Source organism: Phyllostomus discolor, chromosome 4 (assembly GCF_004126475.2).
Source record: "Phyllostomus discolor isolate MPI-MPIP mPhyDis1 chromosome 4, mPhyDis1.pri.v3, whole genome shotgun sequence".
Classification (NCBI taxonomy): Eukaryota; Metazoa; Chordata; class Mammalia; order Chiroptera; family Phyllostomidae; genus Phyllostomus; species Phyllostomus discolor.
This window is the reverse complement of record NC_040906.2, coordinates 6,592,872-6,609,649: the sequence shown is the minus strand read 5'-3', so window position 1 is coordinate 6,609,649 and position 16,778 is coordinate 6,592,872. Positions and strand designations below refer to the sequence as shown.

The following is a 16,778-nucleotide window of genomic DNA, read 5'->3' as shown; positions in this document are numbered from 1 at the left end:
TTCATTCATTCATAATTAATATTTGATGGTTATTTTGGGTGACTGCTATGTGACAGGCATGAGATAAGACAGTGTACATGACCTGAGGTTAACAAAACCATCCCACAAATGATTCTTCAAGCAGGGCCTGAATTGGGTGCTGAGAACCATAATATTTGAGTTTCTACTTTTATTGGGGTGGGGGAAGGAAGATTTGAATTATGATCTTTTGTGGCAAAGGAGAAAGCCCTGTCTCATATTTGCATTAATGTTCAAAAAGGAAAAGATTTCCCTTGTATTAGAAAATTTATCATTAAGTGAAGTTCTGTGCTAGCTTACTTCTCCAAACAAATAAGAGTCAGAAGAGACCGTCAGCACATACCCATACACTAAGGAGGAGCAGCCAGCAAAAGCTACAGAATGCCAAATGAGTGGACTTAAGCATTCTGTGGCTAAAAAAGAGAGCGTGGGTAAGGGTGCTAAGAAGCTAATTCTGAAGAGGGAAGTCAGAGGAATTTTTGAGGGTCCAATACTCTGTTCCAAGGAATTTTAAGTTTAGTACGTGGGAGATAAAGCATCATTGAAGATTTTAAAACAGAGAACAAGTAAAAGGAGTCAGTGTAAAGAATGGGATGTGCTGGTTTGTGAAAGCCGTATATTGATTGTAATAGGAGCCATCTCACTTCCACTCTATGGTATATCTAAGTCAGAGATAAAGAAATCAAGTACTCGTCACGAATTTCAAGGATGTCCCTGGGCCATGGGTACAAATGGAATGGCAGTTTCCTTTACTACCTACATCTTAGGGCCTCTAATTTTCTTTTTGGACTGTGGGGATTACCCTACCTTGGCCCCAGCACCCCCCTCACAGGGGCTCCCTAGAGGGGATGACCTACCCCTTCGGCTCACTGCCACGGCCGGGGTGAGGGGCTGGGACTGCACTGCTCACTGCCTGACCCAGTGCAGCCGCCCACCTGCCCTCAAGGGAGGTTGCTGCTGGTACCTTCTAGAACCTGCCATTCATGGGAGTTGTGGATCAGCAGCCTAAAGCCACGCTTTGGGAAAGGAGGCACGTAGGTGCCTCCTCATTTTCGAAATGCCTGTGCGTGGGGACCCTGCTTTATGTTCTCTAGACTGCTGACCCCCACAGCACTTACAACCATGTGCTCCTCCAGACTTTTCCTGGGCGTGAAGTCAACATGTCGTCATATGGCACATGCGCCTGCCATTCCCACAGGTCCTTTCTACCTTAACCCCCAATAGTGCCTTGGCCCCTCAGTGGGTTTGCACACAGAAAGTCTGCTCCAGTTACCTGTCCTTCTGGACTGCCATCTTTCTGCATTTCTTGGGTGTTTTTCTCATGCCTTGGGGGGGTCTGGCCTTTTCATCTGTTTTCTGAGTCACCTTGACATGCAGCTCTGAAGTAGGGTACCCTGGGCTGGTTTCCTGAACTTCTTTACTATGTCCTGGTACAACGGTAGTACATTCTCTTCCTGTTTGTGCCTCTCAGAAAATATGTATTCCTGTTCGTGCCTTAGAGAAAGTGTCTTTCCTTTGTTTCCTGGGTCCCTCCCACTCATTCCACCTTGGGGACGTTTTATGTCCCTTTGTTACCAGATCATCTTCCCTGACTCAAGATCTCCTGTCTTCCTTTCCTCCTTTTTTCTTTCCTTCTAAAAAAAATCCCCCATCCTTAAAGATGTTGGTGCTTTCTTTCTTTCTTTTTTAAATGTAGGTCTATTTCTCTATAAACATTACCTTTCTGCTGAAGAAATCAAACCTCTGTGTTTCTTCTCTATTCCTGTTGCATGTAGAATTTGCAAAACACATTCCACATATATTATTTATTTTAAATTGGCTTTCACTATTCTCTGATCATCTTCAAGGGATTTAACCACTATTTACAACTTGTCTACTGTCCATCATTTTTAAACCTTGAGATGTGCATCTCTGTGTGGAACAGCTATAGGGTTCTGGAAGCAACATCAAGTCACAGGCCATGCGAGACCCCTAAAAGCCCAGGATTTCCCGAGGGCTGGAAGTCTTCCCTCTGAACTGTTGGAGTCCAGAATGTACCTGGAGATGTAATTGTGAGATGCAGCTCCTGGTCACTGCCTGAAACCTCTAACTGTCTTTTCCTTCCTCTTCTCAGCGATTCATGAGTACTTCATTTACCCAGCTATCAATGAGGAAGAGACAAAGGAGATACTTAACTCCCAACACATCTGTGGACAAGGTAATTAGGACTTGATAGAAACTTGTGTTCTCATCTACTGAGACAAAAGGTGATTACAGATCAGTGGACCGAACTCCTGAGTGGAGACTGTACCCTGGGGAAGAGATGCAGGAGGAGATGGGAAGTCAGAGCAGTGGTGAGTTGCCTGAGTTCCCGATTAACCAACCAGATGTGGAACCCAACAATATCTTCAGGCAGATGTAACACCTGAGAAGATGGGACACACACCCAAGAGAGAAATCTTGCTGAGACTATAAGGCAGCATTAGGGAGAGAACTGACTGTAGGATTTATGAGCTAGGAATTCACTGGATCTGTGAAGGAGTAACGGTTTGGTCCTTTGTAACAAGCCCCCCAAAGAGGACTTTGGTGTATCTAAAGAAAGAAATGTTGTAAATATTACTCATAATATGAGAAAAGAGGAAGCGAGTATGTAGTAGTTGTGGGAGGAAGAGAATGTAGAAGGAGCGGTGCTGTGCGGGAAAGAAGAGAGGGAGAGAAGGAGTAAAAGGGGAAGAAGAGAATAAAGGGCAGTAATAATTTTAACAGTGACGATAATAACAACACCTACTTTTACGCCCCACTAGGCATAAGATGGTCACTTCCCATAGATGAGCCCCTAATGCTCACAAATGAGCTATGTAAGGTTGTAACCAATAACCACCAGTTCTAACTTTTCAACCATCCTTTCATTTATATTATTAGTAACAATTAATCATTAAATTATAACACATATAAGACATTAATACTGAAAATTGTGATCTCTTGTAAAATTACTATTCCCCTTCATATTACTCATATTGCTTTATGAGTAGCATCTCACTTAATCTTCTTAACAATGCTGCCATGGGGGATTTGTTATTCCTGATTTTTTCAGGAGAAGAAACTGAGGTGCGAGGGAGGATAGTTAGTGATGTGTGCAGGTCACACCACTAGGCATTGGCCTATCTAGGACTCACACCTTCTCCTCCATACCAGCTGAGAGCTAAGACTCTGAGGCCCCACTGCTGGACTTCAAGTTTTGGCTCTACCGTTTACTTACCTGGGCAAGTTACTTAATTTCTGTGTTCAAACATGCTCATCTGTAAATCTGTATCTCTATCTCCACCTAAAATAATGTTGGTTTAAGAATTCAATGACTTTATTTATGCAGAGCACTGAATTTGTGGCACCAAGTGGCCCAATAATTCATGGCACAAAGTCATTGCTATGTGTTTACTACTGTTAATAGAATGTATATCTGACTGCAACAACTAGACATTTAGTTTTCCCGCAGACACTCACTGAAGAAAAAGTTATTTTTCAGGTTAGAGTAGCAATGAGTGAAATAGCCTTCAAACCCAAGAAAAGGCCATCCATAGGCCAAATGGTCTAAAACAAATTTATTTATTTGTTAAATGTTGACTTTTCCCCCAAAATAACCAATGTTAAGAAAAACCATAAGAATATAACCAGCCTTGTAGAACGCCATGAATATATATCTTTAATTTGGATGTACACCTCAGGTATTGCACATTTTTACATTTTTTAAAATATTTTATTTATTTATTTTTTAGAGAGGGAAGGGAGGAAGATAGAGAGAGAGAGAGAGAGAGAGAGAGAGAGAGAGAGAGAGAGAGAGAGAGAAACATCAATGTGCGGTTGCTGGGGGTTATGGCCTGCAACCCAGGCATGTACCCTGGCTGGGAATCGAACCCGGGACACTTTGGTTCCCAGCCCGTGCTCAATCCACTGAGCTACGCCAGCCAGGGCCATTTTTACATTTTTAACTGTGGTCATACATTTGTATAAAATTTGGATCTCTTTTAATGATCATACTTATTCTTTTGAACAAAGACAAATTGATAAAAGTATAAAGTATACATTAAAAGGTACAGAGCATATAAAAATATGCCTAGAGATTCATCTACTACTAGGGCAGGGGAAATGAGGATAGGATAGTGGAGGAGGAGTAGGAGACATTAGTTAAGAGTGAGAGAGGTATGTCGTAAAGAAGGAGAAAACAGATTCTTCAACATTCTTAATGTGATTCAGATGCCACCCTACCTGGAGCTGGAACTCAACAGTGTCTCAGTAATGGACAGCAGATAAGTACAAAGGAAGAAGCTCCACCTCTTAACCCAAATATTTCAATAAAAATCCAGGACATGACAAATGAACCTGCCCAAGAATCTCAACAAGCAGGTAAGGTTGACTTAGTCTAAAAATTGCCTGATGACTCAGAGTGACTCTAGCACATATGGCAAGGGGTTAAAGGCTGTGTCACATGGTTCTAATTCATAAAGGAAGTCCCAAGGAGCCTAAAAGAGGGCAGGAGAGTAGACCAGGGCCTGATTTAAGAAGACATGTATTTACCAAAAAAGGGTCCCTAGTTTATATGGCAAAAGAGAGAGGGGGAAAAACCACAAAGAGACAGAGAGGGTAGGGTGCTCAAATAACAGAGAGAGAACTGGAAGGGAAAGACTAGAGACAAAGGGGAAAGAGTTGGAAGCCTCCCCGGGGGAAGGCAGAGGCAAAAACACAAAGTGGAGTGGCCAAGGAGGGAGAAGCCCTCAGAATGAAGGGAGCACAAATAGTTCCTTGGGCAGAGGCAGCCGTGGGAGCTGGACGAGAATTAGAACTGTGAGTAATGGAAAGAAGTAGAATGAGCTGTAAAAAGACTGAAAAGAGAGAGCAAACACGGAAAAATGAAGCTTCACTCCTCTTTCACATCATTCATAAAAGATAATTCGTGTTGGGTCACAAAGCTAAAAATCAAGGCTAAAACTATGAAGCTTCTAGAAGATAACACAGGAGACTATCTTTGCAACTTAGGCAGGCAAAATTTTGTTATAAGGACACACACAAAAAAATGGGTCATAAAATAAAAACTTGATAAATTGGACTTCATCAAAACTAAGAACTTCTGCTACCCAAAGATACCATTGAGAAAAAGACAGGTGAGTTGAGAGGCTGGGAGAAAACATGTGTGATACATATATCTGACAAAAGGCTTTACCCAGAATATATAAAGAACTATGAACAAATACTAAAATGACACACCACAAATTCAAAAAATAGACAAAAGACTTGAACGGACACTTCTTGGAGAAGATAAGAATCATCAGCAAGAACATGAAGTATAGAATGCCATTAATCATCAGGGGAATGCAAATTTAAAACCACAACAGGCTACCCTTCACTCGCTAGAACTGTAAAATAAAGCAGACTGAAAACACCATACGTTGGTGAGAATATGCAGCAATTAAAAGTTTTTTCATATATTTTGTTTGTATGGATGCAAAGTGATACAACCACTTTGGAAAACTGTTGATCAGAGTCATAAGCTTAATCTAATTTAGGGCTCAGCCAACCCACTCCTAAGCATGAGAAATGAAATTGTCTGTGCACACAATGACTTGCACAAAAATTTTTAGAGTAGCTTTTTTCTTAATAGCTAAAATCTGGAACCAATGTTTGTCAACAGGAGAGTAAACAAACTATGATATACTTATAAAGTAGAATTGCAATTGGCAATAAAAAGGAACGAACGACTGGTATATGTAGTAACATGGACAAATCCCCAAAACATTACATTGAACAAAAGAAGCCAGTCACAAGAGTACATGCTGAGCGATCCTGTATGTGTGAGCCCCAGGACAGGCTAGTACTGAATCAGAAAGGAAGAGCTTAATAACAGTGATAGAAATCCAAGCAGTGGTTGCTTACAGTAGGAACTGACTGGAACACAAAGAACAGGGAACTTTCTGGCATGGTGAAAATATTCCAAATCTTTTTTTTAATACTTATAGTTACATTTATTATAGGAAAAGATACCTTAAAATTAGTGGAAGATGCACAGGGCATATAGTCTGGGAGGCCTCCAAAGGGTTCCAACCTCAAAGCTTCCCTTATTTCGTGATGCATTACCCTCCCGACATTGATGTGTAGCAATGCACACAGAGTATTGCCAACAATATTACATGCATATAATCTCTTCAGGAAGCTCACCCAAGCTTTGGTGGTCAGAGTTTTTATTGGTATGATTGATTGAATTGTGGTTGAATTGAATCTCTAGTCCATACCTCCCATCTCCTGGTTAGTCTTTCCAGTGTGGCCGGCCCACACAGAAAACCTATCTAGTGTGGCTGGCTCCAACCTGTGCCATCTCATTAACATAAACTGTCAGCTGTGGTCCAGGGAGCTCACTATGAAAAAAAAAAGACACTCCTATTACTTGGTAATTTCCAAATGTTTAGAAGTAACCTCCAAGAATCAGGACAATATCAGACCTCTTTTTTGACAAGGCAAGTTCTTTACTATTACAGAGGGTCCTTTCTCCTTTTTTCTTTTTTTCACTTTCATTTATTTTCTTATTAAAAATTGCATTTATTGGGGTGACACTGTTTAATAAAATTATATAGGTTCAGGTGTCCAATTCCATAACACATCATTTGATTATTATATTGTGTGTTCACCACCCCAAGTCAAATCTCCTTCCATCACCATTTACCCTTCCCCCCTTTACCTTCTTCTACCCTCCTTACCCTCTGAAATGTTCCAAATATAGACTGTGATGTTGGTTACACAACTGTTTTCAATTATGTGAGGTGCATCTCAGTGAAAAAGGGGAACAAGTTTCTGTCTGGCCTCTGGCGGAGTCTTTGGTGCTTGAGTTCAGTTTGAGTAAACAGGTCTCTCCTCTGGTCACTGATTTCTGTCATTTTCTTGTCACCTTCTACAGTGTGTTGTAAATACTCACCTGTCCACATGAATGATGTAAGAGGGACAGAAGATAGGCCCAGCTTATTGCCACATGATGGACAGGGTAACTATCATTTAACTTATCAAGTCTGTATTAAATCTTTGTTTTCTTGACCTGTGGAAGCAAAAGGGACATTTTGTCTTCTTTCCTAGGCCTGTGATAGCTCTACATCCCCTACATGCCCTTACCTGCCCACAACTGTGAATCAGGCCATGAGAAAAGGAATCTGAGCTTGAGAGTAGACAGAGTATCTATTGATGAAAATTATAAAAAAAGAAATGGAAAAAGGTAGACAAGAGGTAATATATGACAAATTACACAGATGCATGCAGTTTTTTAAAAAGGGAACATACAATCCTACTATTCCAGGCTGGGATGGGAATATTTTCAATTAATTTTCCAGAACAATTTAGGGTACCTTCGAAATAATGGGACATATCAGTTTCACAATGAGTGTAAACCTTCATTGTGCAGCCAGCCAGTTGGAGGTCCCTGGCCCTGTAGTCAAAGTCTTAGAGGAGAGTTTTGGAGAGGATGAGAGAGGGGAACCTGGAAGATGAAATCACATGGAGAAACAAAAGTTAAAATAATATTGGCAGACAGAAGGTCAAGGCACAGTTGGAGATCCAAAGATGGAAAGGGAGAAGGTATAAAACACATCATAGAACAGATGAGCTAAGCAAATCTTTCAATGATCAGAGATAAAAATTTGGGGGGAAACCATCTAGAAATGGAAAGATGGAGGAGAAAATAAATACTAAGAAATGGGGATGTTGGGGAGAGGTACCAAGGCAACCATGTAGAGAAAGAATTAAAGGCAAATGGATGGAAAATAGGTAGAGTGAAAGTGAGTAACGGGAGGAGAGGCACAGATTGGGACACAATAGGTGTGAGGTAAGAGCTGGGTGTGAGCATCTTTGGGTACAAGGGTTGACAACATTAGCTGTGAAGTTTCAGATGGAACTGTCCTTAATTATCAAAGTGGCCCTTGCAAAATATTCAGATTGCAACAGGCTCTCCTGAATATACCAATGATTCCCAAGACCAAATCTCCACCCAGATTATCTCAGATCTGAGGAGAAGGAGTCTGACAGAGATCTACACTTGAATTTTTTGAAGAGCCTTAAACAAGGCAATTCCAGACCTGAAAGCAGCATCTTCATCACTCATACTGGATCTAATTCCTGCTCAGCACCCTTCTCTCCATGAGGAATCACTATTGTCCCATGGTTTTTCAAGTTGAAAACCTAGGAGTCATCCATGGTGGCTCTTGCCTTCAGATGCATGCCCATGTCCCACCTCACATAGTCATTTGTCTTTCAGAGTATCTCCCACTGGTCCTCCTGTCACATCTCCTAGCCCAAGTCTCTAATCCAGATCTCGGTCATGGTTCTCAGAGCACCAGCCATCTGCTCATGTCCTTTTTCTAATCTTGCCCCCATGATATGAGTTATTTGCATTCCAACTATGTGGGGCATTTGAAAATAAAAACAGGATTGTATTATTTTCACACTTATTAATAGATGAGGATTAAATAAATGTTTCTTTCAGTGGCATTGAGGTCATCCTCAGTGAGCCAGCAGCTTATTTCCCCAGCCTCATCACCTGCCTCCTACACTATTCAAGATAGAATGAATCCCTGACTGGCGTAGCTCAGTGGATTGAGTGCGGGCTGTGAACCAAAGCATCGCAGGTTTGATTCCCAGTCAGGGCACATTCCTGGGTTGCAGGCCACGGTTCCCAGCAACCACGCATTGATGTTTCTCTCTCCCTCTCTCGCTCTTTCTCCCTCCCTTCCCTTTCTAAAGATAAATAAATAAAATCTTTAAAAATGTTTTAAAAAGATAGAATTAACCTTCTTTCCAAATGATTTTAATTGTTAATTTTTTCTTTCATTTCTAAGCCCCTTCATATGCCTTTTCAGAATGGTTTTCATGTTCCACTACCCTCTCCACTATGATTAAATCCTGTTTAAAATAGACTATCTCAGAGAAGCTTTTTTTTTTTTTTTTTAAGAAAGAGAACACTTGAGAGACAAAGGGTAAATGAGGAAGAACAGGAAACAAGAGACAAAGTTGTAGGAACAGAGAAGAGAGAAACACACCAAGAGAAAGAGAAACTCCAAGAGACACCAGCAGGAAGAAACAGAAGCAGAGATTGGTAAAATGTACAGAAAGAAATGAGAAGGGAAGGTGTAGAAAGAGTATGAGGAGTAAGAATAGGAAAATTTCCCATGATGGGTGAATCCTTCTCAGTCTGTAAGGCAACCTACTGAAGCAAAGTTAACCTTCAGGTCAGGCTGTTTTGCAGAGTGCGACATTCCAGCTTCTCAGACTTTCTTGGTTTTCCTATTGTTTTCTTGTGGCGATTCTTTTTTAGCCATAAATTCAGATGTCCTTGGGATTTCATTTTCTTCTGAAGAGGACAGCAAGGCCAGCTGTATGACTTGTGATGGAAAACAGCCTCGGGAAGCCTTGAATTCCCCACCAACATATGAGCCAGGTAAGAAAGGGGAGATTGTCAGCTCTGTGCTTCAGGATGTCGGGTGGCTGAATTCAGGACTGGTGTTTCCCGATGCATGAAATTGTGGACACCCTCTATTGTCAAAAGATTCTGTGTGTCCTAAAATCTGTGGAGTCACATGAATGTTTCTAAATGCATATTCTTGTACAACTATATAAAGAAAGGGGATGCCTTTTATATCTACTAATACTAAAGACTTGAATTTATACCTACCTACCCACTCTTTCTCTTCCTTACAGAATAAAAACTAAATATTATTCTTTTTGTTCATAATATTATTATTGTGTGCCTAACTTTGGAAAACCCTCAAAAGAAACATGGTCCTTTAGATCAAATGCTCTCAAATCTAAATTATAATGTTTGCCAAATATTTTGCATTATGTTAGTAGAATTTTGGCAAACAAGGTGGCATTTTATCTGAAGCATATAAGGGTCTTTTACCAGTTCAGATTAGTCAAGCAAGTGGATGGACCAGAATCCTCAATGACTCAGTGCAGTGAGGGTCATGTGGGATTGACAAAGGGTCAGGGTAACCAGGGTCACCTGGGCTAAGTTCACTCAAGAGAGCCCAGAAGGCCTGCAGGTACCAGGGAAGTAGAACAGGGCTGGGTACAAGGAGACTTTCATTCAACAAATATATTTCATTGGTGAGAGAAGGGAAAAGCAGAAAGAGGTGGTAGGGTGGGACTTGTCCTATGGGATGCAAGAGATCTAGATTTTCTAGCTCTTTTAGAGCTAGAAAGAGAGAACCACAGTGGGAAAAGTGATAAAAAGCAATGAAGAAGCAAGGACTGAGAGGGAATCCAGAAAATCGAGCGCATGAATCATCCTTCATGGTGCAGAAGCAAAGTGCTTGGTGACAGAAAATGAGGTGACTGAGGGAAAAAAAAAGAAAAGAGGCAGAGCAAGGCTTGGGGGCTCTTAGGTGAGGTCTTTTGAGCAACAGCACTTTTCTCCCAAGGAGAAGCTGAGCTGAGCTCCAGGCATAGAATTCGGCAGGAATTTCCTGAGTCTTTTTCCTGGTCACCATGTCTGGTTGGTCATTTCCATTTTTCTCTTCAGTTTCCTGTAAGCATGAAGACCTCCAAAGGACTAGTGGTGATGATTCTGAAAAGATACCCAAACTGCTACCAGTTAATGGGGGAGGTAATCATGATTTAAATGACTAAATACCTCACTAAATTTGTCTGTCTGTATGTAAGGGAAGTTTCTCATCCTTCCCTCCAGCATATATTCACAGTTTTTCTTTTTCTCTCTGGTTGCTTTCTCTGGGTATGTGGAGGCAAATGGGAAAGGACAGCTAAGCACCTTAATGAAGGATCTCCTTAGAGAAGAATTTAAGGGTACAAAATAATAAAAATGTAGACTGGGGTCACCAAATGGAGCTATTTTAACTGGGTCCAATTTTATCTAAATGCATATGGAATCTAAGTACCACCAGTTTGGAGTATGGGAAGAAAGAGCTCATTTTAAAATTACTCACCAAGGATTGCTTGGGAACAATGAAGTACTATATATAGGAAAAACACAGAGACATAGAGTTAAAAGAATAAGTTGAAAGACAATGGAGCAGAAAGGTCAAGAACATCATGGGGGAAGAAAAAGACAGAAATACAGAGTGGTAGAAGTCTGGCACAGAAAGTCATAGTCCAAGAGATCCACCAATAACTTCATGGCACAGATGCGGCAATGTGTAGAAATTGGGTCAGAGGATAAAAAAGAGAAGAAGAGAGAAGGAGGAAGGGGGAGAGGGCTTAACAAGCTGCTCAATGGTAGAAAGCAAAGCTTGTTTGGTGCAACACACTTTTATTCCCACGGAGCAGTTCTCCTATACTCTAAAGATCAAAGCTCTGATACACTCTTGAACATGACCACATCCAGGTAGAGTCCAGGTCACTCTCAATTGTTCATCATGGTCCTGTTTCTCTTTTCAATGTTCTTCGGACTTGTAGATCTACAGATGGATAGAGCAGGAGAATCAGAAGAAATGCCCACCTTACTGCCTTATGATGGAGAAGGTAATTAGGATTTAAATGACCTATTTAAATCCTATTATCTAATTAAAGCTTTGCTTTCCTGTCAATATTGAAAAAGACCATTTCTTTTATCTTCCTTCCTATTCTTCCACCCACCCACCCAGCTACTTATCCACCCATGTATCCATCCATCTGTCCATTCATCCATCCACACTCACATATGCACATAGACTATGATCATTTTCTAGTCGCTTTCCTCTAGAGGTTCAAGCAGTGAAGAAAGGATGAGCTACAAAAGGTTGGGGACACAGGCAAAGACAGGGAGAATGATGAAGTCACTGTATGAAGAGAGATTGGATTGTTGCCACTTTTACCTAAATAAAATTGAAATACAACTATTACTATGTTAGATGTGTTATCAGGAAGGGAGGTAGTTTTCAAGCTTGGAACATGGGCATAATGAGTGTAATTGAAAAATGGAACATGCTTGTGAAAAACTTTCAGAGTGGACCTTGCAAGGGGAAGGATCCCTTTTCATTTGTCAACAGCAAAAATAGAGAACTTTGCGGATGTGGGAGAGAAATATGTAAGATGAACAAAATAGATAGGAAGGTTGAAATTTAAATTTTAGTTTCAAACATTGGTAACAGAATGTTAAGAACTAGAGAGAACAGATAGAAACAAGGAATTGATCATCATAGAAGAAATGAGGCCAGCTTAATAATCAATAGAGGTGCAGAATGAAAAGGTAGAGAACATGGTATTTAAAAACTCATGTTCTGAGAGGAAAGTGCTCAGAGGTAGAAGGAGTAGGGGAGAGGCACACAGTTATACAAAGAGAGGAAAATACAGGAGAATGAGTGACAAGTCAGTAGAGCAGGAGCATTGTGTACAAGGATAGAGAAGATGGTTGGGGACATTGCAGGAACTGAGAGATGAACTGCACATAAACAACTTCTGGCTCTAGGAGTAACACATTAGCAATGAGTTTTCAGATCATGGTGTGCCTAGTTATCAATGTGGCCCCTGTTAGATCCTCAGAGGCAACGGGCCTCCCCCAGCCATTCTTGACTGCTCCCATCATAACTTGATAATCCCCAAATTCTTGTCTCTGGCCTAGACTTATCTTCTAAACTCATTAAGTGCCTGAATATGTTTTTGCAGGAATCTGAGAGTCATCTTCATTTGGAATTTTTTCCAGGAACTTCAATGCAAGATACTTCCATACTGTGCCTACCATCTTTCTTGACACCAGATCTGCCTCCTTTTCTGGTGTTCCCTATCTCAGTGTAGAACATTCTTGTTCCCTTCTTCAAGCAGGAACCTAGGGGTTATCGATATCTAGTCAACTTATGTACCCCATCAATCATCCAGTTTAGTCAACTATACCTTTGGCATGGCCATTTGTGTACTTCTTTCCACATTCAGCTCAGAAACCCTAGTCAGATGTGTCTTCTCTCTGGAACTATAGCAACGGCCTCTAGTCTCACCTCTTCCTCCACTCCCATTCCCAGCACCTCCACTCTCTCCAGCTCAATGGGATGAGTGTTTGAAAATGTGAGTTGGCTTATGTTACTTTCCTACCTTAAATCAATAACTTCTGGTTGTCACAAGAATTAGGTCTGTTTTTCTTCCCATGGCTTCAATCTCCTACCTGCCTCTCCTGCAATCACTTCAAAACTTTGTATAAAACTGCAGGAATTTTGATTTTTTTTGACTACTTGCTCCCATCTGAGTCTTTGCACGTGCTTAGCTCTGTGCCTGGAACAGATTTCTTAGCCCACTGTGCTCTTCATTTGTGCTCACTAATGGCCCATTCTGCTCACTAATTTGGTGAATTTATGTGGAAATTACATTATATCTCGAAGATGCCATTTCTGACCAACCACTAGCTCAGGAAAGCAATAGGATGAGAGATAGGGAGAAGACATAATGCACAGCATTGGAGAAGCAAGACGGAAAAGAGGGAGGCAGGAACAGACATGGGAAAAGAAACAAATTGGGACAAAGAGAAGTACCAAGACATTCCATCAGCAAGATACAGAGGTGAAATAGAAGAAGCAGAGAGAGGTGGAATGAGTGAAAATGAGAAAGAACAAGGTGTGGAAGATAAGGATACAAGGTTTTTGACAGTTTCCATCAGATTATTGGATTGTGCAAGACCTTTTCCCTTCACAAAACCTAAGCCACAGACATCAGCTATTATAATTCTATTTTATGGATGAGGGAAAAAAAAGCACAGAAAAGCATGCTAGTCAGTTTTTAAGGGCCAAATAGAAAAAGAAAAGTGGTACAAAGGTCCTGGGTATGTCACTGAGGGTGACAGTTTAGGGAAGCCAGCAGGCAGTTAGGGTGGAATCATGTGGTCAGGAGAGATACAGGAAGTCAAGGAATTCTTCAGGTTCCCATGAAGTACACAGCTAGCCAAAAACTAGACCTAAAAGAAGAGACAGAAAGAAAAACCTGGTAATTGAAGCAATGCACAGTGAGGCAACACAAATATGTGGATGCACAACTATAGGAAGAACACTGGGAGGCAGAAAGAAAAAGAAGGAGGTACCTTAAGATGGTAAAAAAAGCTGAACAAGACAGCATGGCTCTTGGGAGCAGTGCTTGGGGCAGAGTGACAGGCTGAGGTCCATTTCTCATTGTCTTCCATGGTCCATCATTTTCTTGTTTCTCTGCAGTGACCTGTGATTTTGAAGTTTCAGAGATGACTAGCCTAGAAGTAGACAAGGTGCTCAGCTTCCTACCTGCTGAAGGAGAAGGTAATTATGATTTAAGTTCCTAACTTCCTCAATCCATGTTTGTTTTCTGGTCAGCAGGAAACAATCTCCCTGGTTTCCCATTCTCCCATCCTCTTCCTCATATTCACATGCATACGGATGAGATTGCTTTGTTTTTCCAAAGCTGTGAGAGAGACAAAGAATGAAGGTGAGCTTGGCTCCTGGAAGAGAGGGGATCCCTGCATGGAGAACAGAGGGAGATGGAATGTGCCAAAGGCAGGCTGGGGCACCAAGGCAGATGTGCCAGGTGATATTATTAAATGGATCCAAAATCCAGATATCAGCAGGTTATGACAAATCAGGCAAGGAGATCCTTTCCTGCTGCCCACTTCTGGAAGTACCGGGAACACAGAACTAAGTTTTGTGAATGATTGATAAGGCTCTCTGGCACTGTGGTCTATGTGAAATGGCAGAGTTTGAAAGAAGGGATGTCAGTTTGGAAGAAGGGATTTGTGAGAATGAGGAAAATATGTAAAGTAATGGAAAATCTTACAGATGTCCAGCAGGTGAAGACTCAGAAACAGAGACAGAAAAGAAAAAGTTATGCCCCTCGGTGAGGGACAAATACCACATGATCTCCCCTTTAACTGGAACCTAATCAACAAAACAGACAAGCAGGCAAAATATAGCCGGAGACATTGAAGCTAAGAACAATCTGACAGTAACAGAGGGGAGGTGGCAGGGGATAATGGGGGGCAAAGGGGGAAGGGTTTTCAGGAACAACTATAAAGGACACATGGACGAAACCAAGGAGGGGTGGAAGCAAGGGAGGGAGGGAGGGATGGCTGGGGTGGCGGGGGAGTGGTGGGGGTTAAATGCAGATAACTGTAATTAAACAACAATAAAATAATTTAAAAAAACAAAAAAGAAGAAGAAAGTGAGAGACAAAGTAGAAAGGGTATAACCTCAATAAGCAATGAGATACAGAGATAAAAATTAGAGAAATCATAGAGAGAGGCAAATAAATACACCCCCCCCCCCCGCAAAAAAAATAGGGAAGGAAGCACAAAAGAAACTACATAGAGAGATAGTTTTAAAATCATTTAAGAGTGAAAAGTGCTATATAAGGAGGAGAGGAGAGAAGTTGGGATCCTCTAAGGCTCAAGTGCAAGTCACTAGACAGAAGCTTTTCCCAGAACAAAGGGGCATGTCAGTAGTGAGTTTATTCCATTCCCCGATCAGGTTACATCATGCTATTTCAAGGATACCTTTCCTGAAAGGTGGTGGGAAGGAGGTACGTGAGGCAGGGAAAGTCAATAAAGAACAGTGTCAGAGGCTCAAGAGAAAAAGTCAGGAGTGGAGGAAACAAACACATCAAAATGAGGAACACCTGGAAACACTGACAGCAGGAGAGAGGGCAGAGACAGAAACAACAGGCCAGAGACTATGGGGCTGGGGAAGAAATAGAGAGAATTAGGTGTGTGGGAGAGAAGAGGATGGCGGGTGGTTCACAGCCACTGATGACAAGGGCAGAAGTCAGTCAACCTTCAGGGCCGGTGAATGTGAAGGGAAGACCAGGACTGTCTGCATCAGAGACAGTCCCATCTTGGGGATACTTGAACTGCCCCCATCTTCACTGCGAATTTTCTTGCCATCATTCCCCCTGGTTGTTTACTGAGACTTCTGAGGGATTTCAATTTCTCTCTGCAGAGGACAGCAATGTCTGTTGGGATCTCAGTGACGGAGAAGAGCTCCAGGAGACCTTGAGCTCCCCACCCAGAGGTGAGCCAGGTACGGAAGGGGGGATTGCTAGCACCTGGCTGCAAGGTGTCAGGAGGCTGAATCCAGAGCTGAACAGCAGGACATCCAACGTTAGAATAGGTGTGTTCTCTCTTCATTTTGTAGTAGATAAATACCAAGGAAAGATAGAGCCTTTCATATTCTTTACACACTTATTTATACTACAGACTCAATATTGTGATTTTAACCTTGCCCATCTTTATTTTCTATATAAAGTATAGAAACTTAGTATTTATTTAGTGCTTAATAATATTATCATTATAATATTATAACCTTGGATAGGCTTTAAAAGAAACATTGTTCTGAGATCTACTAGTCAATGTTCTACTAGGAACAATGACTCTCAAGCTGAAATTACAGGGTTTTTTTCGCCACATGTTCTTCATTAAGCTGTTGGATTATATAGCACTTCTTTCTTTCAAAGTACGTTGGCAAGTGAGATTTCCTCACAAAACTTTAGGACTTAGCCAGGAAAACTGTTATTGTCCCTCCTTAGAGAAAAGGAAATGGAAGCACAGAAAAGGGATACTTGTTTCCCCCCGCAAGATGTCTCAGGCATCTCACTACAGGCGATGGCTGTGAGAGGCTAGTGGGGGTCAACATGGTGACACAGTCAGAGTCCAAAGGGGGTCTTGTGGGCTCCCAGGGGGACGAGAGCAAAGGTCAGTGCAGACACACTCCCACTTCACAAATAAAGCATGTCAGTAGGGAGGGAAGAAATCCAGAGAAATGGTGAGAGAAGGACCAGATCCTGGTGTAGGGATTGGAGAGACCTGGGAGAACAGAGCTAGACAG

General features: G+C 41.5%; 1 protein-coding gene across 1 annotated transcript in view; it reads left to right on the top strand.

Annotated features, from left to right (window-relative positions):
- The window catches only part of SP140 (SP140 nuclear body protein), a 120,862-nt gene that overhangs the window by 5,209 nt on the left and 98,875 nt on the right, over positions 1 to 16,778 (top strand). Inside the window, exons 4-11 of the mRNA XM_036025003.1 lie at positions 2,132 to 2,215; positions 4,249 to 4,398; positions 6,938 to 7,021; positions 9,338 to 9,460; positions 10,544 to 10,627; positions 11,416 to 11,499; positions 14,145 to 14,225; positions 15,894 to 15,974. Coding sequence (XP_035880896.1) covers positions 2,132 to 2,215; positions 4,249 to 4,398; positions 6,938 to 7,021; positions 9,338 to 9,460; positions 10,544 to 10,627; positions 11,416 to 11,499; positions 14,145 to 14,225; positions 15,894 to 15,974 — 771 coding nt within the window. The remainder of the gene's footprint in view (positions 1 to 2,131; positions 2,216 to 4,248; positions 4,399 to 6,937; positions 7,022 to 9,337; positions 9,461 to 10,543; positions 10,628 to 11,415; positions 11,500 to 14,144; positions 14,226 to 15,893; positions 15,975 to 16,778) is intronic.